This window comes from Podarcis cretensis (assembly GCF_951804945.1).
Source record: "Podarcis cretensis genome assembly, chromosome: 3".
NCBI lineage: Eukaryota > Metazoa > Chordata > Lepidosauria > Squamata > Lacertidae > Podarcis > Podarcis cretensis.
In genome coordinates this window covers 28,876,349-28,890,453 of record NC_137172.1, presented here as the reverse complement: position 1 = coordinate 28,890,453, position 14,105 = coordinate 28,876,349, and the positions used below count along the sequence as shown (strand labels likewise).

The 14,105-nt window shown below is 40.7% G+C and overlaps 1 protein-coding gene across 18 annotated transcripts in view; it reads left to right on the top strand.

Moving 5' to 3' along the window:
* The window catches only part of ESRRG (estrogen related receptor gamma), a 496,182-nt gene that overhangs the window by 417,564 nt on the left and 64,513 nt on the right, over nucleotides 1–14,105 (top strand). For all 18 annotated transcript variants that reach the window (XM_079968778.1, XM_079968788.1, XM_079968783.1 and 15 more), the window contains 2 exons: nucleotides 10,163–10,273; nucleotides 13,625–13,786. In XM_079968778.1, the coding sequence (XP_079824904.1) occupies nucleotides 10,163–10,273; nucleotides 13,625–13,786 (273 nt within the window). The remainder of the gene's footprint in view (nucleotides 1–10,162; nucleotides 10,274–13,624; nucleotides 13,787–14,105) is intronic.

The following is a 14,105-nucleotide window of genomic DNA, read 5'->3' as shown; positions in this document are numbered from 1 at the left end:
GAAAAAAGCACTGCAGGGTAATTAATGTTTGCTAGATAAATATGTACTGGGTGTGTTCTTTCTTCCCTCATCATCTGTTATCTGATATAGTTGCTTCATTTTGCTTAATGGTTGGGGTGGTTCACTTTCCCACATGTCTGAGGGGCTACAAACAATAGAGACTCCATGTAGTAAGTACATAGTGGTTTTACATCCTGACTATATATTGTCAGGGATAGAACATTGTGACTTTATCTTAGCATCTGTCAGAGAACACATCTTGTTCTAGATGTGTCAAATGTCTGGATGCTACACTCAGTGCTTTATTCTCTTTTAAAAAAATGTTTAGGGGTACTCACATTTTGACTCAAGAAAATCACCATTTTATAGTTCAGATCCTCGAAGCTACTAACATGAGTTTGACCAAACTGCGGGAGGCAGTGGAAGACAGGAGTGCCTGGCATGCTCTGGTCCATGGGGTCACGAAGAGATGGACACGACTAAACGACTAAACAACAACAACAAATAATTCAAATCAGAAAAAATAAGTACAGTAAATGGACAAAAGTACAAAGATTCACAAAATGTTTAAGGGTATGCGTACCTCTATGTTTCCCCCGAAAAAAAGCACTGGCTACACTGACACACTGTCTGACATCATACCTTGAGATGTGTAGACCGTGCTGTCAGCTCTGGCTCACAGAAGATACTCCAGTTCCTGTCTGTACATTCCACCCTCCCGGCAAAGCTACACTCAGGCACATGTGACTTATGGCTAACAGTCAGGTGAACTTAATTTAGCACTACTGTTCCTTGGTGAAATAAATTATTATGTACTGCAGGTAGATTTTAAAAAAAGTACTACTACTATCTGGGTGGTGTTGTGTATATATTGTTTGATTAAAGCAAATGTAAACATGGGCATCTTAAGGAAGCACTTCTCACCTATTGCTGCACCAAATGCTATTGCCCATTGGGAGATTAAACCTAAATGGGAGCAGGTATTTGGCTCTTCTGCTCGCATTAATCAATTGGATCTTTGCTTTGACTTCTGGATCCCCAAATAAATCCTGAAACCTTCCAGGTTCTAAATGAAATAGTGCTTAGCTGCTTATTATTTCTGAAACTGATATTGAGATCCTGATTTCATGCTATCAGTACTTCACAGTCGGATTACTGTAATGAATTTTATTTCGATCACACCATATCTCTTGTGAGTTGCTAGTAAATGGTCCAGAACTTAACAGTTAGACTTCTTTCTTTTGAGGTGTCACTATCTTATCACTTGAATTCTTTTCACTGGAAAGCTTTACCAATGTAACTTAGAATCTAGACCTACTGTTGACCTTCAAAAGGCATCAGTTCATTTATAGGCTTCTCCCCCCCCCCTTCAAACTCATAGCTCAGATCGCTTAATTAAAACTTTGTACCAGCAAGTTTCAGAATCTCTCCCTCAGTGGTCACCAATGAATCCCTTGCTGTCATTTTCTCAAGGAGGTCAAACTAGGCTTCTTTTAGTTGGCTTTAAAGTTGCAGCAGTCACCTGTCCATCACTGCACCGGCAAGACCTAGGAAAACAAAAGCTTTTATGCTGAAGAAAGTAGGTGTGGTTCTCAAACTTGATTATGCATTTGACATAAATTCATAGGAACCTGAGAGACCCATAGTGTAAGTGGAGGATATGCTGCTGAGCTGGCCCTTAGTAAAGGCCCATTGAGCCAAGCTACTACTCCTTCATGGGATATGATAGCATATAACCTATGCATTTGGAAATATCTGCTGTAGAAGTACGGCTTTAGAACACATGTGGGTGATTGCATGTCTTCATATCCTCTCAAATTTAATACTCCATGTATGTAAAAACATACCATTTTAGCCTTCCTTCACATCATCTTTCCTAGTGCACTAATATTCCATGGACAGGGAATTCTTTATATGGTAAAAGGTAAAGGTACCCCTGGCCGTTAGGTCCAGTCATGGACGACTCTGGGGTTGCAGCGCTCATCTCGCTCTATAGGCCGAGGGAACCGGCATTTGTCGGCAGACAGCTTCCGGCTCATGTGGCCAGCATGACTAAGCCGCTTCTGGTGAACCAGAGCAGCACACGGAAACTCTGTTTACCTTCCCGCTGGAGTAGTGCCTATTTATCTACTTGCACTTTGAGGTGCTTTTGAACTGCTAGGTGGGCAGGAGTTGGGACCGAGCAACGGGAGCTCACCCTGTCGCAGGGATTCATAGAATCATAGAATCATAGAGTTGGAAGAGACCACAAGGGCCATCGAGTCCAACCCCCTGCCAAGCAGGAAACACCATCAGAGCACTCCTGACATATGGTTGTCAAGCCTCTGCTTAAAGACCTCCAAAGAAGGAAACTCCACCACACTCCTTGGCAGCAAATTCCACTGTCGAACAGCTCTTACTGTCTGGAAGTTCTTCCTAATGTTTAGGTGGAATCTTCTTTCTTGTCGTTTCGAATCGCCAACCTTCTGATTGGCAAGCACTAGGCTCTGTGGTTTAGACCACAGCGCCACCCGCGTCCCTTCTTTATATGGAAGCACATTCTAACATATGATTGTCCTGCAAGCTGAAGCGGTACCACATGGTTGTTCGAATGTGTAGTTTAATTGGGATGGAATCCCTGACCAATAGAGGAAGTAGATTGGGGACTTCATGTAGGTGAGTCTGTGCTGACAGTAGGGCTCTGATTGAAGGCCCAAGTGCACTCTTTCAGTGCATACAGTTTGCTTTTGATACTCCATGTATGTGCTGTTCTCTCACCAAATTGCACTACACACAGGGATTAGCATAAGGGCCTTGCATAGCTGACTTGTGCTGTGGAGAAAGTAGCTACCTTGTTGTTGTTCCTCCATCTACTTGACATAGGAATAGCCTGGTGGATCAGGCCAATGGACTATCTAGTCCAGCATCCTGTTCTCATAGTGGCCAACCAGATGCCTGTGAAAAACCAGGGAACTACTTATTTATGTACTCTGCTGCACCTGAATGAACTTATAGTTTATAGATCTGAATATTACTGGACTAGAACTGAGAAACATTACATCTGAGTGATCCAGGTCTTGGATTTTTATTTTTATTCAGTTTTTGCAGATGCTATGTCAAGCATCCCATATACATTCCTCCAAGTCAAAACTGATTTTTGTGTCTTTTATTCACTGATGATATTTGAAAGGCTTGACCCTAAATCATTACTCCTCTTTTACTGTTAAAAGTGCTGCTTTGAAATGTGTTTTCCATTATGTATTGAATTACTTGAAGCTGAGAATTGGCTAGGAGATGACAAATTCCTTTTGTACAGTAGTCCCACAAGGCTAATGTTGCTATTCCTGCATAATGAAAAAAGTCATGTTTCAGTGCTAGAATTTAGGATTCTCTGCACCTATGCAATGCTGTATGCAAGACTTTGGGAAAGAAGGCTCCACAGGGTTTGATAAATGGTCAGCCATGTACTGCATGCCCCTTGAACTGGAGTATGGTCCTGAAGCATGGTCATGCTAAACCGGACCATTAGGATTGGCTTATTTACTGTTATCTGCAATGCATTTGCAACAAATAAACTGCTCTGAATTGCAGTCTCCTTTCTGCCTTTTCATACAGAATTAATTAAGATTGCTTACTTGGTGGCAAAGATCTGCTATAATTTTGGAGTCAAAGATATAATCTTGGAGTCAATGATATTTTAAACAAGCCAATCAGAAATGGTTTTGAACTTGGGAGACAATCTTAACCAGAAATGTGACCTGTTTTAATCAGAGGTTGGGGCTAAACTATAAACTTAAAATCATATTCATGCTTACTTTGTTAGATTCAGTTAGATGCAAATTTTGGTCCTTGGTACACTCTGAATCAGCTGTTTTAAAGGCCATGAATAGTGGGTTTACTTTGATTACACTGAAGAGGTGATAATGACACTGTCCCATGTTTAATGCAACATTGTTAGATGCCCTTTCTCTTTTGTATTAAAACATTCACCTAGTCTTGAGCAGAAATAAAAGGTTCAAAGCTTGTCAGCATCAGTTTTATAGATAGCCATTGAAAATAATAATAATGAGATATTGGGTATTGTAAAGCTCAAGGGCTGCCTTGCCAGACTCATTTATTTCCATTCACCTTTTGTCTGAATTGCAGACAGAAGACATTCAATTAAAATGTGTCACCTGTTATGTGTGATCTAATTTGTATTTGTAAATGGTACAGATTAGAGCACCAAGCTTCACATGCTCCCAACTTTTTGAAACATGTGCAGAACAGCAATCTCTTTGGACTGGAAAGGTTGGGTGTGTTTGCCTGCAAGAAAATTTATTGTTTGCTTATGGTTCATAGTACTGTATTTTTATCTGGTATTAATATTTTTATTCAAATCACTTGTACACCACCCTGGAATCTGTTGAGATAAAGTGCAGTTTTACATAAAGCAAATAAGTAAATAATCTATGATAAGCTGGTCCAAGTGTGCTTATTAGATGCATTTCAAATCAAATCTATCCTTAACTAATTAGTATATGGAGTATGTGTAGACCCTGATGTACAAACGTTAGTTACATTTTCTCCAGCCATCAGTAGCCATAACCTTTTGATGCAGACGTTCTGTTTTCCCCCACTATATTTCAGACACCTTGGCCTGGATCCAGAGAGCTGCTTAAACTTACTCAAGGCTTTTGTGCTGGCTTTTATCTTACTTTTCATTGCACAGCTGATCCCCATGCTGTATCACAAACTACTTTAGAAACTCCTCTCACTTTCAATAGTAATTTGCCATGGGTGTGAGGTGGGTGGGGAAGAACTTGATGCTAGTTCTAAAGTTCTTTGGATCCTGGCCATTATTATTTTCCTGTTATAAATATATTAGGCATCTAGTTGGCCACTGGGAGAACAGGATGCTGGACTCATTGGGTCATTGGCAGGCTTTTTTGTGTTCTTACGTTCTTTCTTCTCTGAACTATCAATTGCATTCCTTATATACAAGTGTAAACCGAAGACAAGAGAGTTGGTGCCTTTTAAGGTTTCCTATGCTATACTCAGTAATATGCTTCAGATTGCAGATAGCTATCAGGAGACAAAAACTGACTTCCCTTGCTAATTGTTAATTCAGCAGTAGAGCAGGAAAGCTTTAATGTGAGCCATAGCTTTTATCTTTTTTGATGACTTAGGATTCTGTGTTTTTTTTTAAAAAAAAAAAAAAGCCTGGCTAATGGACTTGCATTTTGCATCTCTAGATTACTTTTTTTCTGTATTGTGACTACCAATGTACAACTGAATAATTTCAGACCTATTTAGCATGGCCAACAGGCTCCTGTAAATATAAAAGTCCATGTTTTTGTTTTTCTTCACACAGTTTTTTTCTAGTGTGAATTGCAGTGTTATAAGTACGGTAGGTAATAAAACCACAGTGTAACTTGATTTTTATATAAGCAACTGTTTTTCCTTCTGTGGAATTAAGATCTAATTTGTGTGGACCCAATACAATAATCCACCTGAGCCGTGCAGATTACGAAATAATGCTGCATAGTTTGTTATCCAAATAATATTGAAAAAAGTTGCCTCATTTAGATAAATGAATGTTTATTCAACCTGCTTGGCATTCTTGTAAATATATACAACATGTGGGTCTTAGTGTGTTTACATTACCCATTTAGAGTACTGTACAATGAAGTTGCATGTCCTCTGATACATTTCACAGCTTTACACACACACACACACACACCACAGTTCACATCAGCACAGCTTCGTTAGTACAGTGGTACCTCGGGTTAAGTACTTAATTCGTTCCGGAGATCCTTACTTAACCTGAAACTGTTCTTAACCTGAAGCACCACTTTAGCTAATGGGGCCTCCTGCTGCCACTGCGCTGCCGTAGCCCGATTTCTGTTCTCATCCTGAAGCAAAGTTCTTAACCTGAAGCACTATTTCTGGGTTAGCGGAGTCTGTAACCTGAAGCGTGTGTAACCTGAAGCGTATGTAACCTGAGGTACCACTGTATCAAGTTCATCACTATTGAGCAACATTGACACACCCTTTTGGATATGCTTCTGGTGTTACCTAGAGAGGAAGAATATTTATGTTTGAAACGCCTTGGGAAATATGCAAACTGCCTTATCAATAAAACTGTCTTGTACCCATTTCTTTGAGTAATGGATCAGGTTTACAGTCTAGTTTGCATCTTTGTCACTGGAGGCCCAAGTGGCCTCTGTGGGATGGAATGTCTTTCATCAGCTAAAGCTGGTGCACCAGCTGTGCCTTCTGTGAACAGTGAGGCAATTCATGCTCCCTTAACATCAAGGATTGACTAATTTAATACATCATCTGTGGGGCTAGTTTGGAAGAGGGCTCCAGAAACTGAAGTTAGTTCAGAATAGAACCACTAGGCTACTGTTTGGGACTGGACACCGCAGCAGTACTTAATAGAACTGCATTGGTCTGCATCCCATTTTCGAGTCCAATCCAAAGAGCTGGTGCTTATCTATAAAGCCCTACATTATTTTATATTCAAAGCCATACACTGCTTGATGCCTAGGTTTTGTTGTTGGCATCCATCTGTCTCAGGAGAGTATGCCTTCAGGGATAAAGTCAAACTGTTGGAGAGCTACAGTGCTTGCTGTGGCTGTAGAGACCAGTACAGGAGAGACATGCTTTATTGCAGGAGGGATAGATAAAGGCGTCCAGTATTGCTGCTACAGGTGCACCATGGAGTTTCTTCCCTCTGTGTTCCTTTCAGCAGACATTCTTCCTCTGGTCACTGCTGTGGATACACAACCTGTCTGTCTCCAGGCACTGCAATCTTCTGAAAAGGATTTCCATATGGTGGGGTTAATGTTGCAAGCCTTCATGTCATGTTTGTAGATGCAGAGTTAGTCTGCCAACAGGCCTAGTGCCTGCAGCCAGCTTCCATAGAGCACATCCTTGGGGATCCTGCCATCTTCCATTCTGTGGACATGATGGAGCCAGAGTAGACATCACTGAGACAGAAGTGACAACATGCTGGGTTTGGGAGAGCACATCTTGATTTGAAATGCTGTCCATCCATGTGACGTCAAAAATCTTCCTGACACAGCGCATATGGAAGGCATTGAGGCATCACTTTTGGTGGGTGTAAGTTGCCCATGACTCACTTCCATAAAGCAGTGTGCTCAGCACACAAGTCTGGTAGACCCTCATATTGGTATTGGGCGTTATCATCACATTCTACCCTGCCCTTTTGAAAAGGTGAGACAAGCTATTGCCACAGCAGCCTTGTCAATATGATTCTCTCTCTCAGTGTCAATGGAAAATTTGCTAGTTATGATAGAGCCTGGATAGACAAAATTGTCTACCACCTCAAGTGAGTGGTCATCAGTGCTTATGCATGGAATGCTATTGACATCCTGACCCAGGATATTGGCATAGCTGTCAACTTTTCCCTTTTCTTGTGAGGGATCCTATTCAGAATAAGGGAATTTCCCTTAAAAAAAGGGAAACGTTGACAGCTATGGATATTGGTCTTCATCAGGCTGATGGTGAGGCCGAACTCCATGGAGGATTGGGCAAAACATTTGATGAGTCTCTGTAGAGCTTCCTCAGAGTGTGCTGTCAAGGCTGTGTTATCTGCAAACAACAGCTCATGGATAAGAACCCACCACACTTTTGTATTGGCATGGAGACATGCCAGGGTGAACAGACCCCCATCACTCCTTGCATGGATGTACATACCGTCTTCAGTTGAACTGAAGGCATGCGAGAGCAACAGGGATTAAAATAGGCCAACGAGAGTTTGAGCAAGAACACATTGCTGCTTCACGCTGCTTTTTGTATGGAAGGCGTCTGAGGAGACCCATCTTCCTGGGCAGTGGTGTGCATGTCCTCATGGGAGGACATGATCATGTTGTGATGGGCATTCCATCTTGTGGAACAGTGTGAAGAGTCCTTTTTGGCTGATGAGGTCAAAGGCCTTCACCAGGTCTATGAAGGCAATCTACAAGGAGTGTCTCTGCTCTTGGCATTTCTCCTGCAGTTGGCGTAGTGAGAAAATCATGTCGACTGTTGACCTCTGAGCTCTAAAACCACATTGCGACCCAGGATAGACCCTGTCAGCAAGTGACTGCAGTCTGTGAGAACAACAAGGTGCAGTACTAAGCATGGTGATCCCATGGTAGTTGTTAGAATAATCACAGTCACCTATGTCCTTATAGAGGCTCCAAATGCTGAGGTTGTGCATATCTTCTGGCATGGATCCTTTTTCCCAACACTGCAAGAGAAGGCCGTAGACGTGTGTCATGAGGGAGGAATTGAGGCAAGCTTTCAGTACTGTTGGGATTCTGTCCTGTCCTGGGGCTTAACCACATGCCTGAAAGATGATGGCATTTTTCAGCTCATCAAGGGAGGGAGGAATACCCAGTTCTTCCAAGACAGGCAGAGTCTGGATGCTGTCAATTGCTGTGTTGGAGACCATGTTTTCCAGGAAGTACAGCTCTTGCTAGTGTTCTGCCCATTGCTTCATCTGCTTGCTGCAGTCTGTAAAGCTCTCTCAAGACAAGGTTTTCAGCAGTGCAGTTTTCCTGACTGTTGGTCCTTTTTCAGAAATGAGTATAGCCACAAGGCAGAAAAGGTTTAAGTTCAGACTTTTCTTTCTCCTAGATGAGCTATCTTCACTGGTTAATGAGCACCATCTGCCCCTCATTTCCTCAATAGCACCTGCAGAAAAAAGCCTTCCTGGCCATTGGACTCACTATTAGTCTCATCTGCTCAATCTGCTGGAGCCTGTCTTTGCATGCAGGGGATAGGCAAGTCCCTAATTCACCAAGGGTGTAAGAGCCATTGGGTACTCTCACCTTGTTTAGTCGGCCAGTCAAAGCTGTTTCCTGGGATGTGGCCACTGTCATATGCTGATAGCTTCTAGGTGCTACAGGTGAGGGCTGAGTGCATTGTGGGGACCAGGGTGAATGAACTACCCAGATCGTCTCCTTTCAGCCGTCACGCTGTGAAGATCCCTCGACCTCTGGTGCAACATAAATCAGTGACCCAAGTCTGCTGACATGGGCACACTTTACTTAGCAGAGCAAACTGCGCAATGAAAGAGGCTTGAGGCTTGTGGAGACATACTAACAAACTACGGATTTATTAAACATAAATCAGGACAAAGAAACATGTCTCTCTTTTCCATCTCTTCTGAGAGAGAGAAAAGCAAAAGCAAAAGAACACTGCGGAAGTTCTGGAATGTAAACAGACATGTGACATGTGACATGTGACAGTTCCATGTCTGTAACTAAAGGCGGAATGGAAAATTCCCAAAAGGGAGCACAACATGTCTTCCAAAAGAGGTACTGCTCCTCCCTTAATACTCCATACACCAAGATATCCCCTACCCCCAGCCCATGTGCTGAGATCATTGGTGAAGGCTGTCCTTTAGGTGTCCAACATCTGACCTGAAGAGAGGAAGAGAACATTTTCAGTGATGTCACCCTGGTTATTGGGCTTCCTAACTAGGGAGGCTTGCCTGGCACCCACTCTGTTATCTTTTTGGTGTCGGCTAAATATTTTTAAAAATGCTTACAGGCTTTAAAGTTCTGCCTGTTAATTTTAACTGCTGCTTCATTGCTGGTTTTATTGTGATTGTTTTGTTTTGCTGTATTGCACTGATTTTGTTGCTGATTTCATGGTAAGAATGGTCCTATGAATATAAGTGGGGCTTGCAACAAAATGTTGCAGTGTGAAGTGTTTGTTGCTTAGTGTTCTAAAAAATTAGCCATGCACTCCTGCGGGACACATCGTTCCATTCCTGCTTCCACCTGGCTTTCTGTGACACACCATTCTAGCCAGCATTTTATGATCACTGAGTGCACACATTCTGCATCAAGTCCTCTCTTTCTTAGCACCCCATTTCCAGATTTTTGTACTTCTAGAAATACCGGGGCTTCCCCAGCATACTGATTTGATATGGGTAGTGCTGTTTTACCTGTATAAATGTAAGCACTTATGCCTCAATACCAGAAATAGCAGGAATATTTCCTAATACTTTTGAATTTGTGTAAAGCTGAAGTTGTTGAATTTTATGCTGTGCCCATTTCTTTCACTTCTTTCAATTTCAAACAATCTTGAACTTTTACTGTTTTATTGGAAAGTTTCATCATTCCATAAGATATTTTCTTCCAAATGTTTTAAATACACCTTTCTTTTTTTGTCTCACCTTCAGGAGTGCGCCTAGACAGAGTACGTGGAGGTCGTCAGAAGTACAAGCGCAGAATAGATGCAGAAAATAGCCCATACCTGAATCCTCAGCTAGTTCAGCCAGCCAAAAAGCCATGTAAGTAAATCAGTTGGTGGTTTTTTCCTTGGTACGTATACATGAGGTTGCATCCCAGTAAAGCAAGAAGCATCCAAAACGAATCATATGCATTATGTTCCTTATCAATGATGATTTTGTAAACTATTCATATCATCCGTATCCTTTCTCTGAAGAGTCAAGAAAAGACTCTTTTAAGGGTGAGAGCTTGCTAATGCACAATTTATGCAGTGCAAATTTTACATTTACAGGTGATCTTTATTTTCAGTGGTACATAAAACAGCTCATGCTGTGATCATTAGTTCATTGAAGCTTCTAGTCTCAGATTTTACAAGAAAGTGATTTTTGCAGTTTTCACTAACTAAATGAGTTTGACTGCTCAACCTCCCAATGAAAATACATTAGGAGCCTCATTAATTTATAGCAATAGAAGGCTGACACACTACTAGCTAGTATTAGATTAAAGCAGGAAAGTGCTACACCTACAACATGCATAGGGAGGGTGTTAATGTTCTCATATGCAGCTGATATTAGAAGAAAGAACAAGATACAGTTTGATAAGCTAAAGGCTTATCAAGCCATTTGTACAAATCATGCAGAAGCTGCTAATTCTTGAAGAAACAAGTTGGGTAGTCTACAAAAACAAGAATTAGCAGCTAACAGCACTTGTGAATTCTTTTGTATGTCACTTTCAAAATAGCTGTTTTGGTGTCTAAGCAGTGGCAGAAGCCTCCAGGCTACAAGAGCCTTCACTTTGGACAAGAGTAATAAAAGGCTCCAAGGATTACCCTGATGGCACTTACCTGCTTGTGTATAAAAAAAAAGCAGTATGTTGTTTTTCACCTCCCATTCCCCAGTAGGGGACACTACTGTGTGCATTACGCATGAGCATATGGAGACCTGGAAAGCAAATAAACAGAGTTTGAACTGTAAGCAAAAGGGCATTTTAGCTATGTCAAAGGGAAAAGAAACCAGTTTTACATAAAATTAAAGCTTAAGTGAACATATGGCATCGTTTCCTTTTGCCTTTCCAAAAAACATTATGCTGATTATACCTTCAATTGTCCAATCTGGCATCTTCCACACAGTCTGGATAAGCTGTTCCACCACTCTGTAAATACAATCTAGGGTTGCATTAAGCAGATTTTGCGCATTATAATAAAAACTTTCTGATAATACAATAAAATTCAATAAACTCTAATGCTTAATTTCATTAGAGGTTTAGATTTTCTGGATGCACAGATTGCCAGCTTTTCATTTGTTTTATATTGTGCCATTGAGTTCAATTGCTGACAGCTCGGCACATGCACTCACAATTAAGCCTTTTTATCACAGACATAGGTTAATGTGTCCCGGCTGAAAATGTGAGGAATTGGAAGGGTGCAATCCACCAGTAAGCCATCTTGGGAATGCCCCATTAAAATGAACAGGCACTGTACAAGAATACTACTCTGCTCTTTCACAGCTCCCATTCATTTCAAAGGGAACTATGTAGTATAACTTTTCAGTGAATTGTCTTCCCTGTGCCTAGCCAAAATCATTGAGATATTACACAACATGCAAGAATTTAATGAAACACATTTTAGTGGATTCTATTGCTCAAGATAAACTAGTATCCGGTCCTCACATGCAATCCTTTATTTAGATATTTATTGAATGGCTCCCTGATCATTTTTCTTAGTTCATCCTGTAAGAAACACATATAGCATAACTTCTTTTTGGTTCTTTTGCATCCATCCCAGCAAGTGTCAAGAGTGAAACAGTGAAATCACTTTGACTAAAGAAGTAGCCAGGGAGATTTTCTGGGTTCTGACAGATAGTCTGAGCACAACAAAGGCAGTGGAATGAAAATTGGGTTTTATTGATTCTAATTAGGGAAACGTTAAATAAGATTTACCTAGGAACCATGCTTGTGGCTATTCTAACTGATGAGGCTTCCTGAGCACATTCAGAATGCCCCTGGATTTGTACTTTCAATGCTTTCCCCCCATAGCGAAATAATAGAGATTAGGAAATGTTCACAACACACATTTTTTTATTATTATTTCCTTTCTTTTCACCACAACCCAGTGGTCTGCCTACAGGTCTTGTCATGTTGTCAGAACAATGGGTATGAAAACTCTGTGAACCTTAAATTAAACTGTACAGCATCCTGAATCACTGCACAAAGGGAAATGTTTAAGGGAAAAATAGAAAATATTTCATTTTCTACCACCCCATCCCTAAATATACTGCTCTCATCCATGCTTTTTTTAAATAATTAACTTGGTGAGTCTTTGGCACTTCAACAAATTTGTTAAAATAGTTACTAGATTTCAAAATCCAAGCAACTCGCATCTCCTCTGTCTGCATACATTTTATTACTAATACTAGACAAACCTTGGACTTTAAGAAAAGAAATATTTAAGAAAAGTTGTGAAAATATTTACTTGTTTGTTTTGGTAATTTTGTTATAGGAAGCAACCATGGGTAATAAAACAGTGAATTAATGGAGGAGTGTGAGTGTGTGTGTGTGTGCGCGCGCGCGCACTGCAGCAAACAGTTTGACATCATCACTGAAAACTGTTTATCAAGAAATACTAAAACTGCTATCTGTCACCTTTAGATGAGATAAATAATACCCATTAATTAGTCTGAGAATAGTAGAATGTTGGGGGGATTTTGTTTGTTTGTTGGTGTAGCTTTAGTAGTTCTTATGAAACAATGAGCATATGACTCTAGGCCTGTTGCTAAGTACTGTAATACCAGATCAGCTTTTGAATTTCCCTCCTCTGTGATTTGAATACATAATCTACATTAACTAGAATGGTCAAACAGTTTAAACAATCTCTGTTCCAGCCTCTGTCCCACATCAACTTTCAGTCTAAGAGACAGAAATAGATAAGAACTCCTGGATAAATTACGGTATGCAATAGAACATTTAAAGAAAAATCTTAGAATGAATTTCCTCAGATTTTATAGCCATTGAATGCCGTTTCTGAAAACACTTGAACTCCACTAAGTGACAATTTGAACCTTGGTTTCTCCCATCCTATACTTCACAACCTCACACTGGGTCTCATGAGTGGTATATATAGATTTATATGTTCACACCTGATCCCATTGAAGTAAATAACATTCCCACCAATTCTGGTAGATAGGGGCTATATCCCCAGACTAGCAGTGACATAGCAAATGTTATACAGGCCAAAACTTAATATTTGTGGATAGCTCAGTTGGTAGAGCATGAGACTCATAATCTCAGGGTTGTGGGTTCGAGCTTCATGTTGGGTGAAAGATTCCTGTGTTGCAGGTAGCTGAACTAGATTCTTAAGTAGAGTCATGGAAAATACAGTGATTAGTATTAACATATGTTCTGATCTATATTCACAGATAACAAGATTGTCTCTCATTTGCTGGTGGCTGAACCAGAGAAGATCTATGCCATGCCCGACCCCACTGTGCCAGACAGTGACATCAAGGCCCTCACCACTCTTTGCGACCTGGCAGACAGAGAGCTGGTGGTCATCATTGGATGGGCTAAACATATTCCAGGTACAGAATCTATAAACAAGTATATCTTATGAGATTTCTGTCTGTTAAAAACCATTACATAAAAGGTTAAATAAGAAAATAATACATGTAGGACATTAAATGCGGAGACCACAAGGTAATAATGACTAGTTATGCCGCTTTTCCTTTAAACTAGCATTATATTCTGGGCCCACCTTGGTCCCTGTGAATTGCACCCCTGCAGGCAGGGTTTTATTTCTTCTGGTTCTACCTTAGCAAAGCATGTAGGTTAAAGTCCTTTGTGACATGCACATCCAAAGGAGTCTTAATGGTCATAAAGCACTTGTGTGAAAACTGTGTT